At 50.3% G+C, this 22,372-nt stretch overlaps 6 protein-coding genes across 6 annotated transcripts; 3 read left to right on the top strand and 3 right to left on the bottom strand.

Moving 5' to 3' along the window:
* Nucleotides 1–86: 86 nt before the first annotated feature.
* Nucleotides 87–1,264, bottom strand: sod2 (superoxide dismutase sodB). Its single transcript, XM_040812540.1, has 4 exons — nucleotides 1,045–1,264; nucleotides 572–978; nucleotides 443–510; nucleotides 87–391 (listed from the first exon to the last, which is right to left on the bottom strand). Exons 1-4 carry the CDS (start codon nucleotides 1,154–1,156, stop codon nucleotides 304–306), a joined length of 675 nt encoding a protein of 224 aa, XP_040668500.1. The 5' UTR covers nucleotides 1,157–1,264; the 3' UTR covers nucleotides 87–303.
* Nucleotides 1,265–1,383: 119 nt separating this feature from the next.
* ASPVEDRAFT_42239 (putative G-patch domain protein (TFIP11)) lies at nucleotides 1,384–4,160 on the top strand. The gene has a single exon (XM_040812541.1). The coding sequence runs from the start codon at nucleotides 1,468–1,470 to the stop codon at nucleotides 3,790–3,792; it is 2,325 nt and encodes a 774-aa protein (XP_040668501.1). The 5' UTR covers nucleotides 1,384–1,467; the 3' UTR covers nucleotides 3,793–4,160.
* Nucleotides 4,161–4,667: 507 nt separating this feature from the next.
* On the bottom strand, nucleotides 4,668–14,306 carry ASPVEDRAFT_84221 (membrane morphogenesis protein VPS13; the record flags this gene model as incomplete). The annotated part of the gene is made up of 3 exons (XM_040817514.1): nucleotides 4,668–4,708; nucleotides 4,773–5,189; nucleotides 5,252–14,306. 3 exons carry the CDS (start codon nucleotides 14,304–14,306, stop codon nucleotides 4,668–4,670), a joined length of 9,513 nt encoding a protein of 3,170 aa, XP_040668502.1.
* Nucleotides 14,307–15,100: 794 nt separating this feature from the next.
* On the top strand, nucleotides 15,101–16,904 carry ASPVEDRAFT_169641 (DUF3429 domain-containing protein). The gene is made up of 5 exons (XM_040808688.1): nucleotides 15,101–15,246; nucleotides 15,380–15,614; nucleotides 15,679–15,723; nucleotides 15,825–16,049; nucleotides 16,137–16,904. The coding sequence occupies exons 2-5, from the start codon at nucleotides 15,393–15,395 to the stop codon at nucleotides 16,563–16,565; spliced, it is 921 nt and encodes a 306-aa protein (XP_040668503.1). The 5' UTR covers nucleotides 15,101–15,246; nucleotides 15,380–15,392; the 3' UTR covers nucleotides 16,566–16,904.
* Nucleotides 16,905–17,015: 111 nt separating this feature from the next.
* ASPVEDRAFT_29297 (sucrase/ferredoxin-like domain-containing protein) lies at nucleotides 17,016–18,620 on the top strand (the record flags this gene model as incomplete). Its single annotated transcript, XM_040810207.1, has 3 exons — nucleotides 17,016–17,026; nucleotides 17,387–17,777; nucleotides 17,901–18,620. 3 exons carry the CDS (start codon nucleotides 17,016–17,018, stop codon nucleotides 18,618–18,620), a joined length of 1,122 nt encoding a protein of 373 aa, XP_040668504.1.
* Nucleotides 18,621–21,183: 2,563 nt separating this feature from the next.
* ASPVEDRAFT_42248 (uncharacterized protein) lies at nucleotides 21,184–21,987 on the bottom strand. The gene is made up of 2 exons (XM_040812542.1): nucleotides 21,831–21,987; nucleotides 21,184–21,767 (listed from the first exon to the last, which is right to left on the bottom strand). The coding sequence occupies exons 1-2, from the start codon at nucleotides 21,970–21,972 to the stop codon at nucleotides 21,373–21,375; spliced, it is 537 nt and encodes a 178-aa protein (XP_040668505.1). The 5' UTR covers nucleotides 21,973–21,987; the 3' UTR covers nucleotides 21,184–21,372.
* Nucleotides 21,988–22,372: the final 385 nt, after the last annotated feature.

Genomic DNA, 22,372 nt, shown 5'->3' on the forward strand with positions numbered 1-22,372 from the left:
GTTGTAGACTCCGACGGTTCCGGATATCAGAGCCAATTCAAACCACGGATAGACACATCTATGACTCGGGTTATGATCTCAAGATTAAAGGCACATTGAGCATTTATTTGTTTTTGTATTAATCTCGAATCTAGCTGACTCTAGGGGAAATTTCCAGGCTAGGCCACATGCCAGCAGCTACTTGCTACAAGCGCATTATACATAGGAAGGCTAAAGGAGCGTGTCGATATTCAGTACATTGGCAAGTCTACATGTCAGATGGAGGCTTTTATATCCAATAAATCAACAACATGCACACAGGATTTACGAGAAACGCTTCTCCACGTTCTTCCAGTTGATCACTTCCCAGATAGCCTTGAAGTATTCGGCCTTGCGGTTCTGGTATTGGAGGCTGCATACGGGTTAGCGAAGATAACAACTCAAGAGAACGGAAGAGACTTACTAGTAGGCGTGCTCCCAAGCATCAATACCGAGGAGGGGCTTGAATTGACCAACAACGGGGTCCTGGTTCTGTAATTCCGGATCAATTAGTTACCGCTTTCCAGTACCTTTACGCAGATGAAGGGCTTACCGCGTATGTCTTGATGGCGATGTTGCCGGTCTGCTTGTCCTGCACCAACCAGGCCCAACCGCTTCCTTGGATGCCTGCAAGGGCGGTGTTCATCTGACCCTGGAAGTTCTCGAGGCTGCCAAAGCTCTCGTTGATAGCCTTGGAAAGGGCACCGGAAGGAGGCTCACCACCGCCAGCATTCTTCGGAGCCAGGTTCTCCCAGAAAAGGGTGTGGTTGATGTGTCCACCACCGTGGAAGTTGATCAAAGGCTTGAGGGCAATCTGAGCGGAGATGTCGTTCTTAGCCTGAGCCTCCTGGAGCTGCTCGAGGGCAGTGTTGTAGCTGTTGACATAGGTCTGGTGGTGGTTCTTGTGGTGCAGCTCCATGATCTTGCCGGAGACAGCGGGCTCCAGAGCTCCATAGTCATCTAGTCATTGGGAAACAATCAATCAATGCGACCAAAATGGGAAGGGGTGCAGCTGAAACCACGTACAGGCGAGATCGGGCAGAGTAGCTTTGCCGCGGGTGAAGGTCAAGGAGGGCGCAGCCGAGGAAGAGCTGGCACGCAGGCCAGTGCGCAGAGAGGTGCGGATGAGAGAAGCCATTTTTACAGATTTCTTTAAATAATAATATTACAGGACAGAGGAGAGAGATGTCAATTAGAGGGGATCCTGAGTGGGAAAAAAAAAGAAGAGGGAGAGAGGACGAGGAACCGGATGGGACGCAAGACGTCATTCTATTTAGCTGCTCCCGTCATGCCCCGTCCGACCGTCGGAACCGTGTTTTGCCGCCCCGAGCTTTTTTGATCTAGAATCTACAGTTCTCGGCATCTCAGAGCTTCAAGCAGCGCGAGTGCACTGCCTGCTTCTTTGCCGCCGCATCTCTACCGGCTCCGTCTCGCTTCAGAGGGCCCATCATGGACTCTCCGGCCCAAAAACGAAAATATGCCGACGTGAGCTCCGACGACGAATCCGACTCCCCTCCTCGCGCATCCTTTCGCTCTTTCAACCGAGCCGCATCGCGTTCTGAATCTCCCCCGGCGGGCGGTTTTGGTCTAGGGATGGGTCGCGGTCGAGGCCGAGGCTTAGGAATGGGACAAAACACCTGGAATCAAAATGCGACCAAGTCGGCCTCCAGTAATGGCCCCGCGGCAAATTCCTTCGGTGCCCGCATGCTGGCGAAGATGGGTCACGTTAAAGGCCAGGGTCTTGGATCGAGCGGGCAAGGTATCGTGAACCCCATCGAAGCCCAGGCGCGGCCTCAGGGTGTTGGCCTGGGTGCAGTCCGTGAGAAGAGCAAAACGGCTCGTACGGAAGAAAAGCGTGCCGCGGCCTTGCGAGGCGAATCTCTCGAGGAAAGCTCCGACGAAGAATTCAAGAGAAAGAAAAAGAGACCACAGAAGAAGGATGGAGGTCGAACGGAAAGCGAAGGCCGTCCTGCAGCGAAGAAAAAACCTCAGTTCCGTACTGCTCGCGAAATCGAGGCCGATATGACAGGCCTGGAGGTGCCTAACGTGCTGAAGTCCCTGATAGATGCGACAGGCAAGGAACAGAAAGTTCTAACCTCTACGGCTGGGCTAATGGCGCCTCTCGAATTTATTAACACCGAACAAAGCGAGGCTTACAAGATCGAACGTCGAGCTCGCCAAGACCTAGAAGCCTTTGCTGATGAGTGGAAGGGCCTGACTGAGAGGAAACAATACATCGAGCAGGACGAAGCTCAAATTGTGGACCAGCTCGACACGAATCAGCGCCAGATAGACCAGTTGACGACTTTAGTCGCCGCATTTGGGGCTCTCGATTCTATCCCCGAGGAGAGTAAAGACAGCTCGCAGGCGAAACTCGACCATGTGACCGACCAACTAGAGTCACTGGAGATTCAATATCGGGCGGAGATTGATGAATATCGGCTTTGGGAGACTGCGGTTGCTGCTATCCATCCCATTTTCCGAGAGGCCATGGAAGAATGGGAGCCCCTCAAAGCTCCAACTTTCCTTGTATCCAATTTACGCCGACTTCAACCCCTCCTGTCTCGCAAATCCAATGGTGGGCAATCTACAATACGCCAATCAACATCACCCTACGAAACCATGATATATACTCTCTGGCTCCCTCGCGTTCGGTCCGCTCTCCTCAACGACTGGGATGTTTTTAACCCTTCGCCCGCTACCACACTCATCGTATCATGGAAAGAACTCCTCCCCTCCTTTGTCTATGCCAACGTCCTCGACCAGCTCGTGGTCCCTAAACTCACAAGTGGCCTCAAATCCTGGAAACCCAGACGCTCGGCATCTTCCTCATCCTCACAATCCCAACAGAACTCTAAAGTTCCCTGGTGGCTCTTTACATGGCTTCAATATCTTGACGAACGACACACCAACCCGAAACAGGCCACAGGCCTCCTCTCCGATGCCAAGCGCAAATTCCGTACCGTTCTTGACACCTGGGATCTCAGTGCTGGGCCGATTCGCGGTCTCGACCTGTGGCGCGATGCCCTGTCCTCCGAGTTCGACACCTGCCTGCGTAACCACCTTCTTCCCCGTCTCGCCGCTCATCTCCGCAATGACTTTGACGTCAATCCTCAAGATCAAGACCTCACACCGTTCGAAAACATCCTCAAATGGAAGGACTGGTTCCAACCAAATGTTCTCGGCCTTCTTTTTGTAGCCGAATTCTTCCCTAAATTTCACCAAATTCTCTACATCTGGCTCACCAACGACCCTAACTATGAAGAGGTCGCGGAGTGGTTCACATGGTGGCGGTCTCAATTCCCTCCAGAACTCAACGATCTTGAAATCGTTGACGAAGAATGGAACAAGGCTCTTCGCACGATGGACCTAGCCGCTCAACTGGGTGACCGTGCCGCAGCAGAATTACCCGCTCCGTCATCAACATCTGCTAAGCCAGCAAATCAAACCAAACCCACTGCCTCACAGCTACCACCGACCACTGCAGAGGAACCTCAAGTGTCCCGCAAACAGAAAATCGTCGAGGAAGTTGCATTCAAGGACGTCCTCGAATCCTGGTGTGCAGACGAAGGCCTTATCATGCTGCCGCTACGAGAAGCGCATCCACAAAATGGGCAGCCTCTATTCCGGATCACCGCCAGTGCAACAGGAAAGGGTGGCGTCGTGGCGTTCATCCAGGGTGATGTCGTCTGGGTCCAAAATAAGAAGGCGAAGGAGGTCTGGGAACCGATGGGACTGGAGGAACGACTTGTGGAACGAGCGGAGAGTCGATAACAAGAGCGAGCAACCATTGTATGACTTTAAATTTTCTTGGAGCATTTTTTTTAACTGTGTTGGCTTTGATATTTGTCGCCCATAGATACCTACTGCTGCCACCTACATGATACACATGATACCACTTCGGGGATATTTTGAGATACCCCGGCCATTCGCAAAACAGTGACAGGGTCGCGCCTTCCTCCCACTCATACGTAAAGTAGCTTCCCTTTCCAACTCTTAACTCGCGAGGAAAGAGCAAAGCACGTTGGTGTTTACCGTATCTTGTTCATGACGGGTCGCGCTTTCCCAACATGGATTAACCATTGATAACATATTGGTCCCTTCCTTCCGGTTTACAGGAGGCTAGCCATCGCACCTTCCTCCCCTACAAAATTTGTAGTTTCCTTTTCAACCTACCGACCTACGAGGAAGGAGCAACCGCCGCGGAGGATGGTGCTTGCCGCATTTGGTTTATGACAGGTCGCGCCTTTCCTACAAGTCTCGACCATTTGTGGTTATGGATGGGAAGAGCAATGACTACAGACTACTAAGTAGTGTCAAGGAAAACTAGTTCTAACCACCTAGGGTGCCATATGACAACACAGATATAGATGTGAACATACCATTAAACCAATATAAAAAAGTAATGAGCGCCAAAGCAATGTCGTATGTATGTACATGCGATATTAAAAGCATACAACAAGTCAAAAACGCAAGAAAGGAATTATGTACTTGGCTTAAGGTGAAGCAAGTATAACTGAAGTAGGGCAAAAAAAAAACAAACAAAAGGCCGTCGTCATTCATGTCATTTGGATGCACTGGAATCTTCGCGCTCATCTTTTTCTTTCACAATAGGTACCCAAGCATAACGTCATTACGGCGGCATCATTTCATACCCTGTTGTTGTATTTCTCGTTGAATGCATTGACAGCTGGATAGAGTTATGTTAGCCAGTTGCCTTAGTCAGGCATGATAAAAATGGGCAAATCACTTACCAATCGCGATCTGCCTATACAACCAGTTTCTTGCACTTTCGTCTTGCACAGGGATAAATGGTCCGTTAGCGCCACCCTTGAGCATGATGCTCATACCAGTGCGCTCTTTAGAGATTGTTTGTATGTCCGTCAACCGGATGTCCCAGGAGGTCTCAAGCTTCTTGCTGCGCACAAGCATTATCCGATCATACGTCAACATAATAAGCATGTCGCGTCCCGGAAGCTCAAGATGGGCGATGTAGTCCTCGGTGAAGTACTTTCCGTCGTCGGCTGTCTTGAGCCAAAGCTGGCCGAGGGCTTCCCGCTGAGAGTATGGTCGAACAATACCATCCATACCAACGAAGCGAGTTAGGCGGACACGGTCAAGACCCTCTTGATCAAATACGGTTGTTGTGTTTCGTACACCCTCGGCAAGATCTATTTAATTGTTAGTGACTTGATTTTCCCTTTCCAAAAATAATGAGTACGGAAAAACTTACTTGAAGCAAGATCAAACGCGCCAATAGCTGGCTTAGTAGCCAATCCGAGGAAACCCTTTCCTACTCCCTTGAAAAATCCTTGGATTCCTTCTGTCTCGGCGCCTTGAAGTGGATGGCGGGCAATACCCTCGATGCCACTTACAATGCTGTTTCCAAACGCTCTGCCACCAGCCGTAATGCCGTACAAAGCGTGCTTCGGCCGATTACGGGTCTTCGACATGCGTCGCTGGTCCTGGAATTCCTTGTCGAGAGTTGCAGCTGCCAGTCCCTTTGACATGCTACCTGTGAGCTTCGATATACTATCCGAAAACCCGAAGACGGTATTCTTTGCGAAACTCCCAAATCCTTTAGCAATGCCGTAGCCAAGATCTTGGGGTCGGTCAGTCATAACGAAACCTTGGTAGGGCTCATAAAAGATCGCGGCCACGCCAGAGCTAACATTGTTGAACAAACCCACAGGATTTCCCAGGAAGTCCGCAGATCCGAGGACAACATGGATCTGGCGAATGAATTCCTGGGTGTAGTGTCTCTGAATGTTGCTGGCAAGGACAGGGAAAGAAACACGGGCATTCTCGATCATTAGAGCATTCAATTTAATAGGCGCATCGTTAACATTGCCCATTGACATCGTCATAACATCGACGACAAACATCAACGGATTGGACGGCTGCAGAGTGTCCTCCACGTTTACACGTTCGGTACGCATCAACGAGATATCGAGTTGCATCGGTTGCAGATGCAAGAATTCAAAGTATACATCTTGGGCAGCAGCTTCATTCTGCGGTTCCGGGATGTTCAGCTCTTCCTCGCAGAGCTTGTCGTCATGCTTCTCGGACCAAGCGGCCCCAGACGCCTTCGTGAAATCGAGCATAGCAAAGATAAAGTCCTCGTCGAGTTCAAGCGTCATCTGCTGGAGGAGCAATGTGGCATACTTTATGTAAAGTACACCGTACGAGTCATCCTTAACGCGGGTTATCATAGTATGGAAAATAGGATGGGCCTCCATTTCCTTGCCGGTCTTTGGCACAACACTGGGATACAATAGCATCGGGAAGATTCCACCATAAAGTTGATTGTCGATCTGGATCCATTTTATGGTGGTGTTTAGGGTCTGGTACGCCTTGGACTCCTTGAATTTAACCTCAATATCGCGGAATGTCATATAGAGCAACTCCTTCATCTTCTGGTTAATCAAAGAGACGCCAATACCTCCGAGATGAAGCTGTGCTTTGAAGTTGACATCCGAGTCGAATTCCTTCACTTCAAACCCAGTGCTGAGGCTTGATTGCGAGGTCTGTGATTTTTGCTGTCGGTACATACTCTTCGACGCCTTGAAGTTCGACAAAACCAGAGTCTGTGTAGGGCCATCGGCGACAATGTTGATGTCAATGACCCTTTGATGCTCCCCGGGCTGGGTTGGAGGAATTCTCATGGGAATCAAATTTCCGATCTCGGCCAGCCTGATTCGTCTCTCTTTACTCTTGCACGCCAACACGAGAGATTTGTTCTTCGTCGCAGGATAATCCCAAGCATAAGGCATGATGCTGCGAGGGGGTAGACGGTAGCGGATCGGTCGCCAGGTATTCGAGCGGTCTTCCTCGTCGTCTTCTAGGTTTGGATTTGCCTGATAAAACATGAAATCCACATCACTCTCATTGCGCATCGAGAAAGGCCAGTTCCGGGGCTCTAGGCTGAGGTGAACAAATAGGGTGGCATTTTCCATGATAACATCAATCTTAATCAGCCGTTGTCGTTGGTTTTGTCTAGCCAGTTTGACATGTACCGTTCCAATATCTGCGATATTGAACGGAGAAGACCATTGGTTGTTCACACCAGGGAAACAGAGGCAAAGCTGTTTCTCACCAGCCTGGCGTAGGAAATGAAGTGGTACCAGGTTGCCCCCCTTGATATTCGTGACATTCGAGGAGCCTGGTTCCCTGACCAGGATGTCCTCCTCGAGTTTATTTTTCAACACGAAACGAGGCGCGATTGTGACAATCTTGGTCAACTTGTATTTGCCTTCACCTTCAGAGACCGACACTCCTGAGTGATACTCCGATCTGCCATCTCTATCAGGAAGGATAACTTCAAAGGTGCTTCCAATCGCCTCGAAACTCTGCGGCTTGCTCCAAGAAGATTCGCCTATCCTTAACATCGACCGGTTTTTCTGATCCTCTGTCGGATATGAGTACATATACGGAAGAGCGCGTCCTCTTTGTGTCGAGTCAGCTTCAGCCATTAGACCCTGTCCCGCTGCCGAACGGGCTGATTGCAGGAAGGCCTTGCTCTGGACCTCCATTGTAAGCCCTGTCCTATTCAGAATGAGGTACGGACTGTACACCGACACCCTGAATGCGCCTCCACTGTCAGGTACATTGAAGAAATGCAGTTTCAGTTTCAACTGAAGGCCTCGGGCATCCTTCAAAGATAGGGTATGTTCCCTCCTGAAATCTTGTGCGTTTCCATTGATAATAGAAAAGTCACTTTGTTTGAATACCGTGTCCTCGAGGTCGACGCTGAGCAGCAGTAGGTGGGCCAATTCAACGACATGGACCGGGCTAACACCACCTTTGCGTAAGAAATTCGTCCAGTCCTTCCTGGTGTTCTTGTCATATATGCGGTATTTGAAGTCGTAGGGTAGAAGATTTTGAATCTCTACGGGCGCAAAAATCCGAATCCGCATGTATGGATAAACCTTCGTAAGCGGGTCTCTTGCATTGAAGGTAGCGTTGGTCTGGAAGTAAAATGGGGGAGCTTGCTGTCCACTTTCACTCAAGCATTTGATAGTGCGAGTTGGGCGACGCATAAGGTCTTTCCAATACAATTGATCATGGGACCAATCGTACCCGAAGCCTTGATCAGGTCGTATGACTATGGAATGCATAAATGCGGCCCCCACAGGTGCGGGCCGGGCGTCCCCAGGAAGAATCTTCTCAATCTTAAGGAGATGGCCATCCTGCGGGTTGAAGACACCGAGTTCGACGGGTATTTGTGTGTTGTTCTCAACAAGAAGTGGCGAGCGGATTGTGATGTATTTCACGTTGTCTGGGCCCAAATTTACCTCGACTAGGAGCCGGTGAAGTACGGCGTCCTTTTTAGGCTTCAGGTTGTACAACATCTCCCCTTCGCGGACAACGGGAATGCGAGTTACGCTATCAAAACCACTACCCTCCAGTTTGACACCGACAAGGCCGGCTTGACCTTCGGGCGCGAGTGTCTCACGCATAGACGTCGAGTCTTCGAACCGCCAAGGATATTCTTCACCGTCAGCCAGCTTAGCAGCCGGTCCTTCTTCTCCTTCAGCAACATCGGCCCAGACATGGAGGTCAAAACCAGTATGGTTGCGGATTCGATAAGGTGCATCGGCTCCTCTTGGTTTTGAGAGTACGTCTTCATCGGTAGAGAAAAACTTGAACGACTTGGAGGCCAGGTCTATTGTAGCAGATGTAACTGTAAGCTCCATCGTCTTGTGGGAGTAGACGTCAACAGAGAAGACCTCTGGATGGACTTCCTTCGCCATATGGAAGCCCAGTTGCCAGGGCTCTATTAGGGGTTCCCAGGCCGACTTGGAGAAGTTGTACACGTTGAGGAATGTGTCGAAACTAGTATCCGCTGTGAGAGTAGACGACCAGTCGCGAGCATCGACGTTGAACTTCTTGACACTCCAATCCAGCAGAGGTAGATCGTGAAGATCACCGATGAGGATAACCCTTACACCGTCGATCTGAGCCTTAAGCTCCTCTCGTTTTAGGATCACGGAGCGCTGGTGTACGGGTTTGCGGTCAATAGTATCCACGGCACCGCTGGGCTGTCGGTGAGATTTCTTTGCAGGTGCTGTCGACGTTTGTTTACCGACCGATGACTTCCTTCTCGACTTCGAGCTTGATGCGCCTCTATTGTCTGATATTGCCTTAACTTCACCTGTTTCGGCAGGAAGATCTCTTTCAGACCGCATTTCAGAGGCCTTGTTGACAATCTGTATCGCCATCAAGATATCGCGAAGCGAAAGGCGTAGGACAAGAGGTTCAACGTGGATATCAATAGAAGTTAACGACGCGCCTCTGTCCTGTGGGCGGCTGTCCATCGACAATTCAAGGGTGAAATCGTCCAGAATCCGAAGTCTGCTCGTCTCAAACTTGTCCATGCGGCAAAGGAACATGCCCACTTTATCTACATGCAAGGTTGAAACATTCTGTTGCGAGAAAAGGACCTCCTTCGCGCCAAGGACTATCGCCTCAGTATGTGGGATAGCTGGATTGGCGATAGTAATAATTTGAGCGTCGACTAGGCTCACTCTGAATGATACAGTCATCTGACCTGTTGCAGCTGGTGTCGACTCTTCTTCTGGCGACGGAGAAAGTAAGGATCCGTTCGTACTCTCTGCCATGCTAGATCTGGGCTCGTCTTCTTCAGGGGATTCTTCGACTTCTTCCTCCTCTGGCTCTTTTGCTGCGAAGACTGAGTTCGCAAAATATTGAAGGGCAGACAGGTAGTCTAGCGCCAATATAATTCGCGGACTGTCGATAGTCAACATGGCGATGAGGTGCTTGTCAGGGCCTGGTGATATAGAGACGCTGGCCATAAATTGCTGCTTCACGTCATTGTTGATCAGCGACATGATCTTTCTGAACTTGTTCGTTTCCTGTTTCCGACTATCACGGATAGAAAACGAATGGATCAAAAGCTCCGACTCCAATGAGCCGTCTGTTAGCATCCTTAATTTGACTCGCGTGTCATTGAGCGAGAACTTGGACAGACTAGAATCATCGAGGCTGCCAATAGGCGCGTCATCTTTTCCAAGAATAAGCTCGAGACCAACGCTATCAGCCTTGAAGATCATGTCTAGTCGCACCCACGTATCCTGTTTACCGTCGGAATCCGCAGGTGTTACGTCTTGCTGGCCTGTGCTTTGGATGGCATTAGATTGTGCTTCTCTTCCAGTCTCGGTGAGAGATGGAAGTGCTTCCATTGCCTCTAACTCCTGCTGCTCAGAATCGGTCACAAAGGCATTCGGTGCTGTCTTGGAGATATCAAGAAGGAATTTAAGTTGCTTCTGTGAGACCCTAAGGTTAATAGGGGACATTGTTCCTTCAATTTCCATGTCAGGGCGCGGGTTGTCCGGTTGATGCTCAAGATAGCATATGCTAAAGTCAAGGTTGACCTTTTGGATCATCTCAAGCTCTTCCACTGCGTCACCCGCATAATGGAACTTGGAAGTCAGGCGAATATTGCGAATTCCAGAGGATATCACATTCACCGCGGGACTGCCTGCATCCTCTTCAAGAGGGACGAAAGTGTTTTTGGCGTATATCTCACCAAGATGAGCCGTCACGGTATCATAAGGACGGTCCTCACCCATAGCCCCTGGGAACACCAGAATCGGCGTCATAACCACAATATCGAAGCGCATCCTAGATGCATTCTCCTGAAGCTGATTAGCTTGGTTGGCTGCGGCTCGTCGGGCAGCGTTGAAAATAGCCTGCATCTTGCCAAATTTGACCAAGAAGTTGATGATCTTCCGATATGGTTCTTCGAGGAAATTGATCTTAATCGAGCCCGATCTTAGGAAGACCTCCGAGTCATATCCTGGATAATTCGGGCCCTCGGGATCGAACGTCTCATATTTGAAGTCGGCAAAATTGTCGCCCTCGATCGTAAGGAGCCTTCGTAGATCTGAGCTTTCTCGCGCACCAGTATTGACATCATCTATCAAGGTCAAGCTCCCAATACGAGACTGTATGAGCATGGACCTGCCAACAAGGAAAATCCCCACATCGGCTGTATTAAGACTAAGTGTGGCAAGTCTAACCCCGTCATTGTTTAGGATCAATGCTATACTCTTCATGTCCGCCTTGATGCGGATCTTTCCTGCTTGCTGTGGTTCCTGTCCGGCAGCAATGGTATCCTCAATGGCTTGTTGTGTCTGGGTGTCTTGACTGTCGGGTTGTTGCGGATTCGTAAATGTTAGAAGGATAAAGTCAAGTAGCGTAAGGAGCGTTTTTCTAGTAACGACAAGGTTGATGGTGGAGACAGAGATATCGAGATTCATCGCCACGCCTTCATACGTCGAGTGAAATTCGGGAGATTCGGGCTTCACTTTGACAAACTTGAGATAGAAAAGGTCCTTGTTGTCATCTGCATCGAAGCCCGTCGATGAGATAATCTTCTTAAATTCTGGGACCGGGTTTTCCTCTATATAGTCGTCCACACTGAGAGACTTCAGAATCACTTCAGCCACCATGTCAAAGGGCCGCATGTAGAAGTCTAGCGCAAATCCTTCAGCAACCAGTTCAGCCAACAGCTGTTCGCGTAGCGGATCGGTTGAATCGGAGCGGAACAAGGAACCACGGAGGCGGCCGACGGTAAATTTGAACTCGAAATCTCGGCGATGAATGTCAGGCATCTTGTCCACACTTTTACTCATTTCACCGTTGTCTTCGGCGTCCGATTCGTCGTCAACAACGGGAAGCTCTCTCAAGCCTATAGGATTGAAGGAAGATGACCGAGCACGATTGCTCCCCATCACCGTTTCTTGTGTATCATTGGTGGGTTTTGTCTGCTGCGCTTCATCGTCGAATCGTGGAATGGCGATATCAATAAGCTTCATTAAACCTTTGTATTTCGTGTCCGACATTGACGCGTGGAGCTCAGGAAGATGACCTGATATGCGCGTTCGAGTAAGCTCTGTGAGTTTTGGAACAATGCACATTTCCAAGACAAAATCGACATTGATGCGGTCGATTATATGTAAATTCTTCGACTCAACATTGGGACCAAGCTGAGACTTCGTGGCTTCGATTCCAGGACCTATGACGACCTGGGTAGAGTCTAGCTTTATCAGGAACCTATCATAAAGCAGATGCTCCAGCTCTTTATAATCGCCAGTGTCATATTGTCGCTTTTGCTTTGCCTGAATGTCTCTCATAGTCTGCCTGTCGACCAGCTCACTATTGACGCTAGCGTGACCAGCGTCGAGAATCAAGCACAGCGAGCTTTCGTGAGTGATGCTTTCCGGTACAATAATTAAAGGCGCATGAATATCGAACTGCGCATCAACCTTCTTGTGCTCCTGCAAAGCAAACTCCAAGCCTGCTCGGGTTTGCTGCCGGATCCCTGCCACTGTGGCACCGGCAGAGTCAAGGATAGCACCTATGGATTCCATGTGTCGGTCAGGTGGCTTGAAGAACCTCGCGATTTCCACGATAAATTTAGGGTTGTATATGACCTCGATACTCTTCAGCTTAACCTTAACAACCGAGTCGGCATCGCTCTCGAGAGGATTCTTTTCAAGTTGTAGATGGAACAAGCTATCCTCATCTTCTATATCTTCAGCTCCCTCCTCCTTGTCGAATTCCCCGCTGCTAGATATCCGTGACAGGCGGTTCTTTGGTTCTGGCAGTGAGTCCTTGACTTTGACAATCTGCGGGTATAAGCTACCCTCAGTTGTCCCATCGTAAACTCTCAAACCTCCAAGGTCAAGGTCCACAAAAAAAGAATCTGGACGCTGCATTGCTTTGGCACGGAAGTTGTCAAACACAAACTTCATGACTTCATTTCCAGCTCCATGAGGACTGCGTACTAAAGCCAAACTTCCAGCTTTAAGCCCAGCGTTAACTTGAAGCTTAACCCATTCTCTGGGTACGTCGACGCTTTCTGTGATTGTTTTCTTTTCATCCCAGTCGATGGCGCTATATAACTCTTGCCGTTGTTCTTCAGTCATGGCTACCTCCGCGTCATCCTCTTTCTTAGCGCCCCATATCCACTCTGACCAAGTTTGCTGTCGAGCAGGCTTCACGCCTACATTCTCTTTTCGTAGTTGGTTTCTCGCAAGTGAACGCCAGAATCGGATATCTTCGTAACTTAGCTTTCTTTCCAGTCGGTTGAACTCTTCCATGTCCTCCGGTGGCAGTGTTTCTTCGCGTTTCTTCTTTTTGAAAAGATCAATATATGCAATCCGGTCGTCTCTACGCTCTTTCACGTAGTCCCAAGTCCATCGCCTGTTTCGGTCGTGGATCTTGCTTAGTACTGCTTCCCCAGCATACCTGAACCAGGCCCTAGGGTCTTCCTTCGGTCGGGATTTCGGTTGAAGTTTCTTATACTCTTGTTGGCGGATGAAACAATGGAAGAGGTCAACAAGCATCAAACCATCTCGATACTGCTCGTCATCCAAAACGAACCCAATCTCATCAAAGAGGAGTCGTGCATTTACCGCTGGTCGTTCATGCTTTCCGGTCTTATCCATCTCCAAGCCCGCACGTCCACTGACGGGGCGTAGAATAAACTGATTACCATCTTCATTCTCGATGCCGGATCTCAGCCTTTCCAGTAGCTCCGCATGAGGAATACCCTGCGCTTCTGCGCCCACGTCGGAACCCCGACCTGTTCCCAGGAGTTCCGCATCCGTGTTCCAGTATACGGAAAGCGCCCCTAAAATGGCCAACTTGTGCGTCGTGCCGGAGGTTGACTGTATAAATGTGGGTTTCCAATCGGAGTCAGTACTGACAGCACTCAACTCCTTCAGGGTAAACCCAACAGCGAAAGGGTGTCCTGGGGAAGCCAGCGAGTCCTCATAACGGATGTGCACATTTTTGATGGATATTTGGAGGTTATCAATCACGGCGGTGACGAGACTCTGTGTAAAACTCTGGTTGCGACGTTGCTCCTCCTGGCTCATCCCTTCCGAGTTGCGCTCTCTGAGAATCTCTGCGCTATCAATCTTGTCCATCTTGATTGCATTGGCGCGCCTTTCCTCTTCCTCTGGATCGTAATCCACATCCTCTTTCGGTGCAGCAAGCAAGAATACATCTTCGATATCGACTTTAACAGGCTTTCCTCGCAGGTTCGACCAGGGTATCGACAGTGTAAGTTCACCAACATGGCCTTCGACAACATTGAGAGGAAGGCGCAATTGATCGAGTGCCTCCCGCCGTAGCTCGAGGTTGCGAAGTTTCACATCTCCGGACCAAATACCAATATTAAGCTGCGTGGCGTCGAAGTTTTTGACGTATATACCCAGAAACCGGTTGAGCAGGTTAGCGACCAAGCCTTCCAACATGGTGGCGGGCTGCGGCCGTGTCCCAGGCCGGAGGGTTCACTTTAGGACGGCGATCACGAGCTAATCCACGGGGGAAAGGTTTATAACACGAAATAATGATCTGGTTATGTACAACGGCAGGTGTCAGTTTAAATTTGGCTTATCAACGGAAGGGGCCTAGTCAGGTCTGGACAGGCGAGGAGGGGTAACGAATAAGATGGGGAGGCCGGAGAGATATACCTAGACGCGCATGGATGAGGTCTAATTGCACTCGCAAATGATTAGGGGAACCATTCACGAAGCCAGGATACGCATGTACTACCAAGGCGGCTTGACAAGGTGATGTTCCACCAGCCGCAGGTCGGACGCTAGAACGGGCGAGAAGGAGATGACGTTGCTATTCAACACGGGGTATCTAATTACCACATAAAAAGAGGGAGTGGCAGAAGGAAATAAACAGAAAAAAAGGTGAATGTCAAATTAGTACTCCGCAGTGAAAATGCAATTGTTTTTTGAGAGCTCAAAGTACGGCGATGATGAATTGTTGGCTGTGCCTGGTAAACTCGTGACTGGTTGGACAAAAAGGGGTGCCAATGACGTCGATGCTGCTTCACCCGCTTCCCTCGATTGCTGCCTGCGTTTCTAGGCCGGTAAGCCAGGGCCCCGATGCGGTTAGAACTCTAGGGTTCAGACCTGCGCTGCTGAGTCAGTCATGTGGGCCGTGCCTTCCCGAAAGCTGGGCAGAGCGCTGCCTGAATTTTCCGACGGCAGCTGGCCTTGAACGCCTTATAGCCTGGGGCATCGGGACCAGATCTGCGGAATTGGCCCTTTTCGTCTCCCCGAACCGGTCATTACCGCACCTCTGCATAATATCACCTCGTTCATTTGTTGTCTCGAAGGATAGATTGCCTCCAACGTCTCAAATCTCCGCTCTTCCGAGTTAATTCCCATCAGCTTAAAGGTAAGTACATATATTACCACTACTATAGATTGACTGCTTTTTCTCCCCGCTCAATTGGTGCGAGGAATCCCCCTCTTGAGCTTTATCCGGTCTTTCCATCTCCGTTGCTAACGCAAGACTGGTGAAAAATTAGCTGCCAGACGACAATGCTGTACCGACAAACCGCTGCTCGCTCTGTCCTCAGGGCCATCTCGAGCTCCAATTACTCCGTGGCCCGCTCGTCGCTGGTGAACAATGTGTTCAAGGCTCAGCTGACATCTTCCGCTCGTTCTCCCGCCCGCCCGAGTGTGTCGTCAAGCCTAGCTCTAGCTACTCGCAAGCCTGTCAGCACTTCTCTCGTCCGCTACGCCTCTACTTCTCCTAACAAGGTGAGAGAACTACTGCTCGGCAGTCTAATTATGTGGACAATTGCTGATCAAGGCTGCGTTTTAGAGCGATGAGGATGTTGATGTCATGGCTGGTATCAAGGGTGATGCTGTACGTATTCGCTCGCATATGCCTCATTTTGAACAGCTTCAAGCGTCTGGCTGTTCTCTCGGCGCTCAGTATCATCAACTAACGTTGGTTGTGTTGTGTAGAAAGTTATCAAGCAGACCTTCAGCCTTGGGGACGTCCCCAAGGATGCCCTTTACCTCGGCATCGCTGGTGTCGTCCCATACCTCGCTACCTCACTAGAGACAGTCTATCTTGCGTATGAGATTAACCACGCCAATGCCACCGGCGATGGCCTTATCTTCTCTGGCCAGAGTGCTGAGCTTGCGCTTCACATGCTTGAGACCGTCCAAGTTGGATACGGCGCAGTGGTGAGTACGACCAAGGAGTTCCGGCTTCAATGTTCAGGCCAAAGCGCGTAGGTGCCAGAAGCAAAATGCTGATTGATATCTATACAGATCCTTTCTTTCCTTGGAGCGGTCCACTGGGGTCTTGAGTGGGCTGGTTACGGTGGTCGCACTGGCTACAGACGCTATGCCGCTGGTGTCATTGCCCCCGCCGTTGCCTGGCCTACTCTGCTGCTCCCCATTGAGCATGCCCTGATCACCCAGTTCCTAGCCTTCACTTTCCTCTACTACAACGACGCCAGGGCTTCCGTCAAGGGCCTTGCTCCTCACTGGTACAGCATGTACCGCTTCGTCCTGACCTTTATTGTCGGTGCCAGCATCGTTGCCACCCTCGTTGGCCGTGAGCAGATCTCTGGTATCGTCTCCAGTGGCCACAACATCTCCGATAAGATCAACGCCCTTCTCTTCCTCCAGAAGAAGGAGAAGGAGGAGGCCGCTGCTGCCCTCAAGGCTGCCGCCGAGGAGGAGGAGTCTGAGTAAATGCATTACCGTATATGGTATAGAAGCGGTTTGTGACGGATTAAATTCTCGGTAGATTGCGGGGGTGTGGCTGTTGATACCAGCAGCAATGTGTGACAGTATAAAGATGTCTCTATTTCCTTTTTTTTTGTCATACTCAAATTTCTTGTAGATTACGTGCGGAATCAACAATCCAGTTAACCCTGGTGTTTTCTTTTGTCAACTCGTCCGGTAATTTTAATTTCAACGGCTTTGGGGTTTGGGATTTGTAGGGAAAAAAATGTGGAGGTGATGGCAAGATTTAAAGCTATCTATGGATATATATTTGCATGAATACTATTGCCGAGTACCGCGTTAAACCAACCATAAAACCCCAATTCCTCACCGAGTTTGGTCCCTCAGATCACCAAAAACAACAAACCCACCAATAAATCCCAAAAGAAAATCCCTGAAACTCGGTAATCGTAAAGCATGGCCATGAAGTAAGTTCTTTGAAGCGGTTGAATACAATGTTTCGGGAGTTCCGTGCCGGGAACTCCAATCTCTCTTGGCGGGGACTGGGCTGGCGCTCAATGCCCAATTTCGGTTCAGCGATTGATAAGATCCGATCATTCTCACATCATCCTCCTCCACAATTCCGAAACTCTGGCAATGATTATTAAAATCTGCCCACCTTCTCCAACACCGAATTTGATTACCCCCTGTGTCGACTGCTGCACGGATTGAATTCAGCGAAGGTATATAAAACAAAATTACACCTCCTGGGGGGTTTTGGAAGTAGAGACGGATTGGACGTGACTTTATAATTATAATTATAATATACCCCCGATACATACGGTCAGGATGCAATCGTTCATCAGCCGCGGTGTATCGCTCTTCACCCCCTCCCCCTCCCCCTCGCAGTCGAAGCCCTCCACGCCGAATCCCGAAACGAAACGAACAGTACGCAGCGCCGACGATTTCATCAAGGCGCCGCTTCCTGAAGCGCTCTTCAACAAGACGGACCCGGCTACGGACGGCGAGGAATGCGAACACGATTGCGCGACATGTACGATACGGTACCCTGCAAAGTTTGAAGTGGACCAGGAAGATGAGGTATACGGGAATGTAAATGGGTGGGCTACGCATTTGCTTGTTGCGACAGGGAAGACAGACTGGGTGAGGGATGTCGCAGATGAAGAGGGAAGTGTGATGGAGGCCGTGGAAAAGGGTGGAGTTTTACCGGGGAATGGAGTGAGTTGTTCTAGTTCTGTTTCTGTTCCTTCCTCCATGCCATGTTTGCTCTACGCTCGAGCGACGTAGTACGGCGTCGTTGTTGAATGGTCTTGCTAATGACGCATTTGGGCGACTGGGTAGAAATTGAAATTGTCCGCAAGTAACATGCCTGTTCCGGATGAATATCATGCCCATGAGAAAGGTCAGCAACCGACCACAGTACTCCTCCTGCCAAATTTTACGATCATCGACCATGTTACGCCGCAACTCGTGCCCGACATGATTCGGAACTTCGTCGATCCTGCTCCAACGACGACAACGCCATTGGATGGGCCACCACCAGGGCAGGCCAGCACGGAGGATAAAGAGACTGAAACGGCGACCGAGGAGCAAATTATCACGTCCCTCCGGTCACGACCTTGCCCTCATGCAGCGGTGATTCTGCTTTGCTCGCATAGGACACGAGACGCAAGGTGTGGTCAGTCTGCGCCGCTTCTGAGACGGGAATTTGACCGACACCTGCGTCCGCTAGGCCTGCATCGGGACTTGGATGATGAGCGGCCCGGGGGCGTTGGTATCTACTTTATCAATCATGTCGGAGGACACAAATATGCGGCGAACGTGATTGTGTACCGGAGACGAGACTTCGACTGGTACAAGGCAACGGAAGCTCAAGTTGCTGAGGCCTCTTCTATAGATACCGCGGATGAGGGCGCTTCCCAGTGCATTTGGCTGGCGCGGGTGAGGCCAGAAGATTGTGAGAATATTGTCCGGTACACAGTCCTGCAGGGGAAGGTCGTGAAGCCAGGGACACAGCTTCGAGGAGGGTTCGACCGAGAAAGAGGTTTGATCAGCTGGTAGACAGACACAAAAAAGCCATCTAAAACTAGATATAGAACGACGTAACTGTCGGATTTTGAAAATGCATCGGGTTAGCATATCACCTAACCTTGAGTCATCTCGAACTGTCTTGACGTGGTTGTACCATCCTCAGCCTATCCGCTCAGCTGTCTCCAATGGTCCATGTAGTCATCGTTAACCCAGATCCAGCTCGGTTATTGACGGACAAAGACGCGTCCTCCTTCCTGATCTCCAGCTCTCACAAACCAATCCGATAGATGAAGCTAAAGGAAGAAGCTGCCAACAAGTCAGCCTCAATTCTCCGTGAAAGTCTAATTTACCGCGCCCTCCCTCTCTTCCCGCTTGCATCATCAATCACGAATATTTCAGCTTTTCAGACGAAGCAGGTGTAGCTCGGTTTCTCAAGAGCAACCCGTGTGACTCCGCATAAGGTCACTTGGCCCGCCATCCACCATGGCTTAGTTGCTGGACAACACTTTCGCCGTTTCATATTCCGACCAGGATCTTGAGTGTGCTGAAATGGAAGGTTATCCCTTCATGGGTATTCTCGGCCAAGTTGTCTCGTGCAATGATGCGACGGTTTCGCCGAAGGATCATCGCCGTTGAAGTGTGGAGTCCACAAAGACATTCATCATAAGCTCTTTCGTCCATACATTCCCGTTCCATTCCTCGATAAACCAGCAAACTGCCTCAGATGGTGAGTAATCTTCCGAAATAAGAAGGACACACCGAGCAATTCTGGGCGAGTATGTAATCTCTTCTGGTCGAGTCTGGCTTGGGTGGTTGGCAAGTTGTGTCCAAAGTGTCGAAGTGGGTTGTGGGGCATAGGCAACGGAGCAGAGTCGAAGAAAGCGCCGTGGACCTTCCCAAGAGCCAGTTTACCACGCAGTGCAGGGCATTGCACATGCTCCGCGGAGAAACAGAAAACCTGAAATATGACGACTGGGGCGCTCGTCGGCTAGCATAGATTTTAGTTGACGATCGCGCACACTGGGTGGGTGAGAGAGCCGAGAGAGTTTCGACGGCGCCACAGTCACACCAAAATGTACGAGTACCTTGAAGTTAAGCTCTGCTGTCACTACCAGGCTGTCACAGAGGGGGACAACAGATTCAGACGCCACGCGCGGGGCGTGGTTTGGAACTTGAGCTGAGGAGAGGCAGCTTGGGAGAGACGACGGGCGATAGCCGACAGCCAATTGGAAGAGAGCGCCCAGTGCCGCAATCGGGCATGGCCTGGAGTATGACAGTCGGAGACTTCCAGCGAGTGAGCTGGAGTGAGTGCGTGAATGTTTGGCGGATCTTTGGTTTTGTGCGACAAAAGCAACTAGCTACTAGCCGGAGAAAGTGAAAGAGAGGAAGCCAAGGATTGCCCGCGGGTGACCCAAGGGAAAGGCGACGGGGACGGGAAGCATAGACCTGAATTCTATTGTTGGAACGGTATGGTCAGAGTGGAAGAGAGTTTTGGCGACCTGCGCGATGTAGCATCCATCACCTTGTCTGGTTCCATGAGTGTTATTGCCCAACTTTGGAGAAGCCGAGGTCCTCTGCTTTCCACTCTCACTCTCCATCCCCATTCTCCCTCGCACAGTTATCGGGACCAGAAACTCAGGCCACTATACTTGAACTAGTATGTAGTAGTTGTCTTTTATAATTTACTTGGTGTCTGCCTCGGCTTCGTTGAGCTTTCCCTTCCAAGCTCCAGTGGACTCGGTGAAATGATTTGATAATCGGCATAGGAGAGTTCCTGTCAGTCGCTTGTCACTTGTCACTTGTCAGTACGGAGTTAACTAGCCACAGTTGCTAATTTCCCAGCCCCACGAGCACCTCAGATCCCATCGTCCGATCTTCTCCATAACAGGGTATCGAAATAACAGCAATTTGCAGTAACTCGTTCAAGGTACGAGTTACGCGGCGCTTACCCTGGAAATTGTACCGAGTACCTTCATTATTACGCCAGGCGAAGTACGTAGTCCAGACGATCGGAATCACCCAGTCGTTGTCAAGGAAATCGGGATCAGCTACCAAGCGATGCGGGGACCCAAGTCAACGTGGCCCGGAAGATTGATCCCATGAGGAGCTGCCAATTGAAACTCAAAACAGAATGACCGCAGTTCCTGTACCTTTGCGGCGAAGTCTGTCTGATAGCAATCCGACCACTAGTGTGTCTGGACTCTGCTTTCCAGAGAAAGGACGTACCAGATGTTCAAGCAAGGCGCATCTGAATTCCAAGGTCTGTTCTGTCTCCTTGTCTGTCTGCCGTCTGCCTCGCGTCGTCGTCTGTAAGGTATGCCCCCTTGCGGTGTATACCCTGTCATGAAACACCCCCAGAAACGCTCTCCTTCCATGTACAAACGGGTACTTTAGGCTTCCTATATCTCGATCAGGAGGTCCGAGAGCCACTCCAACCCCGCATAACACATCTGATTCAAACCGTCCCTGATCCCTGAGAGAATCGGGGCTCCTAGAACGTCCCCCCACCTGGAGGACCGGATTAAAATCCTCAAGTCTGGATACTGACAGTAGGCTTCCCCTCCCCTCCCAAAATATGCAGGAGGCAAGTGGCGCCGAGAATCGAGACAAGCACTTGAGTTCTGAATACGAAGATAGATGCCCATCCTCATTCCTCGTCCTCGGAAGCGAAGTTCCACCACGTATAAACCGCTCTAGGCAGGAGTAATTTCATTGAAATTCAAGCCAGACATGGAAAGTAGCCTCCAGCTGTGGAATTGCGACAAGGTTCCCGGGTTCCCTGTCATTTGACGCAGCGGGCTGGCCTTAGCAAAGTTAAAGCTTGGATAGCGGCTGCTAGATCCCGCAACTTATCCCCGATAGGTGATCGAAAGCGAGATTCCAGACAAGACTCTTGCCATGACGGGAGTGGTGTCGATTTGTAGATATACATCGTATCCACTGCCAAAATGAGGACGTACCCGAGGTATAAACTGTATAAACCTACAAATCTTCTCAACGCCGGAGTATCCTGCGTGGTGATGTAAATCCGGTTAGCTGTGGGGGATGAAACTTGGGCATCTAGACTTTTAAATTTGCAAGGGGGCGATCCGGAGTATGGAGAATGGGATCTGAATTCCTGGGAGTGGTCTGTCACAACGTGAGAACGATGTACGAATGGCGGGACTCGAAGGAGTTCTGGAAGAGAGCTTAAGCTTCACCGGGAAAAAATACCCAGCCACTAATCACTATGGATTGTACCTTCTCTCAATTCCATCAACTCGATCATCTCTCTGACTCGAATAGTAGACTCGCTCACCAAGTTCCCAGCCTGGAGCAAACAGATCAGCCACTTGTTCGCATAGCTGACTTCCAACAGGGATAAACCTAGTACGTATCGCATCTCAACCTGAGTCAGGGAGAACGGAATGAAGTCCTTTGTCTGAACCGTGCTCATCCCGAAGTCGGGTCCGAGCTGTCCTGCCCTGGGCGCGCCCCACAGCCAAGAGAGGAACCTCATAATCAGATACGTTCCCAATAGGTTACGAATGTCTTGGCCGTTGTCCCTGCCTTGATTTTGGAATGCATCCTGAATCCTGAGAAACAGACAGATATACACCGTAGAGATCACGCAGATGGGCGCGACTGCTCGAGGCAAAGCGACCCACAGAGGCGGATATCATTGACGCCCAAGGCCAAATGGAATTGGCCGAGACTCGTAGCCTCGTACAAAAGGTAGCCGGAGTCGTAGCCTCGTCGCCTCGCAGGAGGGCCAGTTCAGACCGTCATCGACGATCGCTACC

This window comes from Aspergillus versicolor (assembly GCF_001890125.1).
Source record: "Aspergillus versicolor CBS 583.65 unplaced genomic scaffold ASPVEscaffold_5, whole genome shotgun sequence".
NCBI lineage: Eukaryota > Fungi > Ascomycota > Eurotiomycetes > Eurotiales > Aspergillaceae > Aspergillus > Aspergillus versicolor.

Coding starts and splice junctions, on each gene's coding strand:
- sod2 (XM_040812540.1), bottom strand. CDS start 1,156: ATGGCTTCTCTCATCCGCACCTCTCTGCGCACTGGCCTGCGTGCCAGC. Junction 511..571: donor TCGCCATCAAGACATACGCG/GTAAGCCCTTCA, acceptor CCGGAATTACAG/AACCAGGACCCCGTTGTTGG. Junction 392..442: donor GCTTGGGAGCACGCCTACTA/GTAAGTCTCTTC, acceptor ACCCGTATGCAG/CCTCCAATACCAGAACCGCA.
- ASPVEDRAFT_42239 (XM_040812541.1), top strand. CDS start 1,468: ATGGACTCTCCGGCCCAAAAACGAAAATATGCCGACGTGAGCTCCGAC.
- ASPVEDRAFT_169641 (XM_040808688.1), top strand. CDS start 15,393: ATGCTGTACCGACAAACCGCTGCTCGCTCTGTCCTCAGGGCCATCTCG. Junction 15,615..15,678: donor CCTCTACTTCTCCTAACAAG/GTGAGAGAACTA, acceptor GCTGCGTTTTAG/AGCGATGAGGATGTTGATGT. Junction 15,724..15,824: donor CTGGTATCAAGGGTGATGCT/GTACGTATTCGC, acceptor TGTGTTGTGTAG/AAAGTTATCAAGCAGACCTT.
- ASPVEDRAFT_42248 (XM_040812542.1), bottom strand. CDS start 21,972: ATGCGATACGTACTAGGTTTATCCCTGTTGGAAGTCAGCTATGCGAAC. Junction 21,768..21,830: donor GTTGATGGAATTGAGAGAAG/GTACAATCCATA, acceptor GCTCTCTTCCAG/AACTCCTTCGAGTCCCGCCA.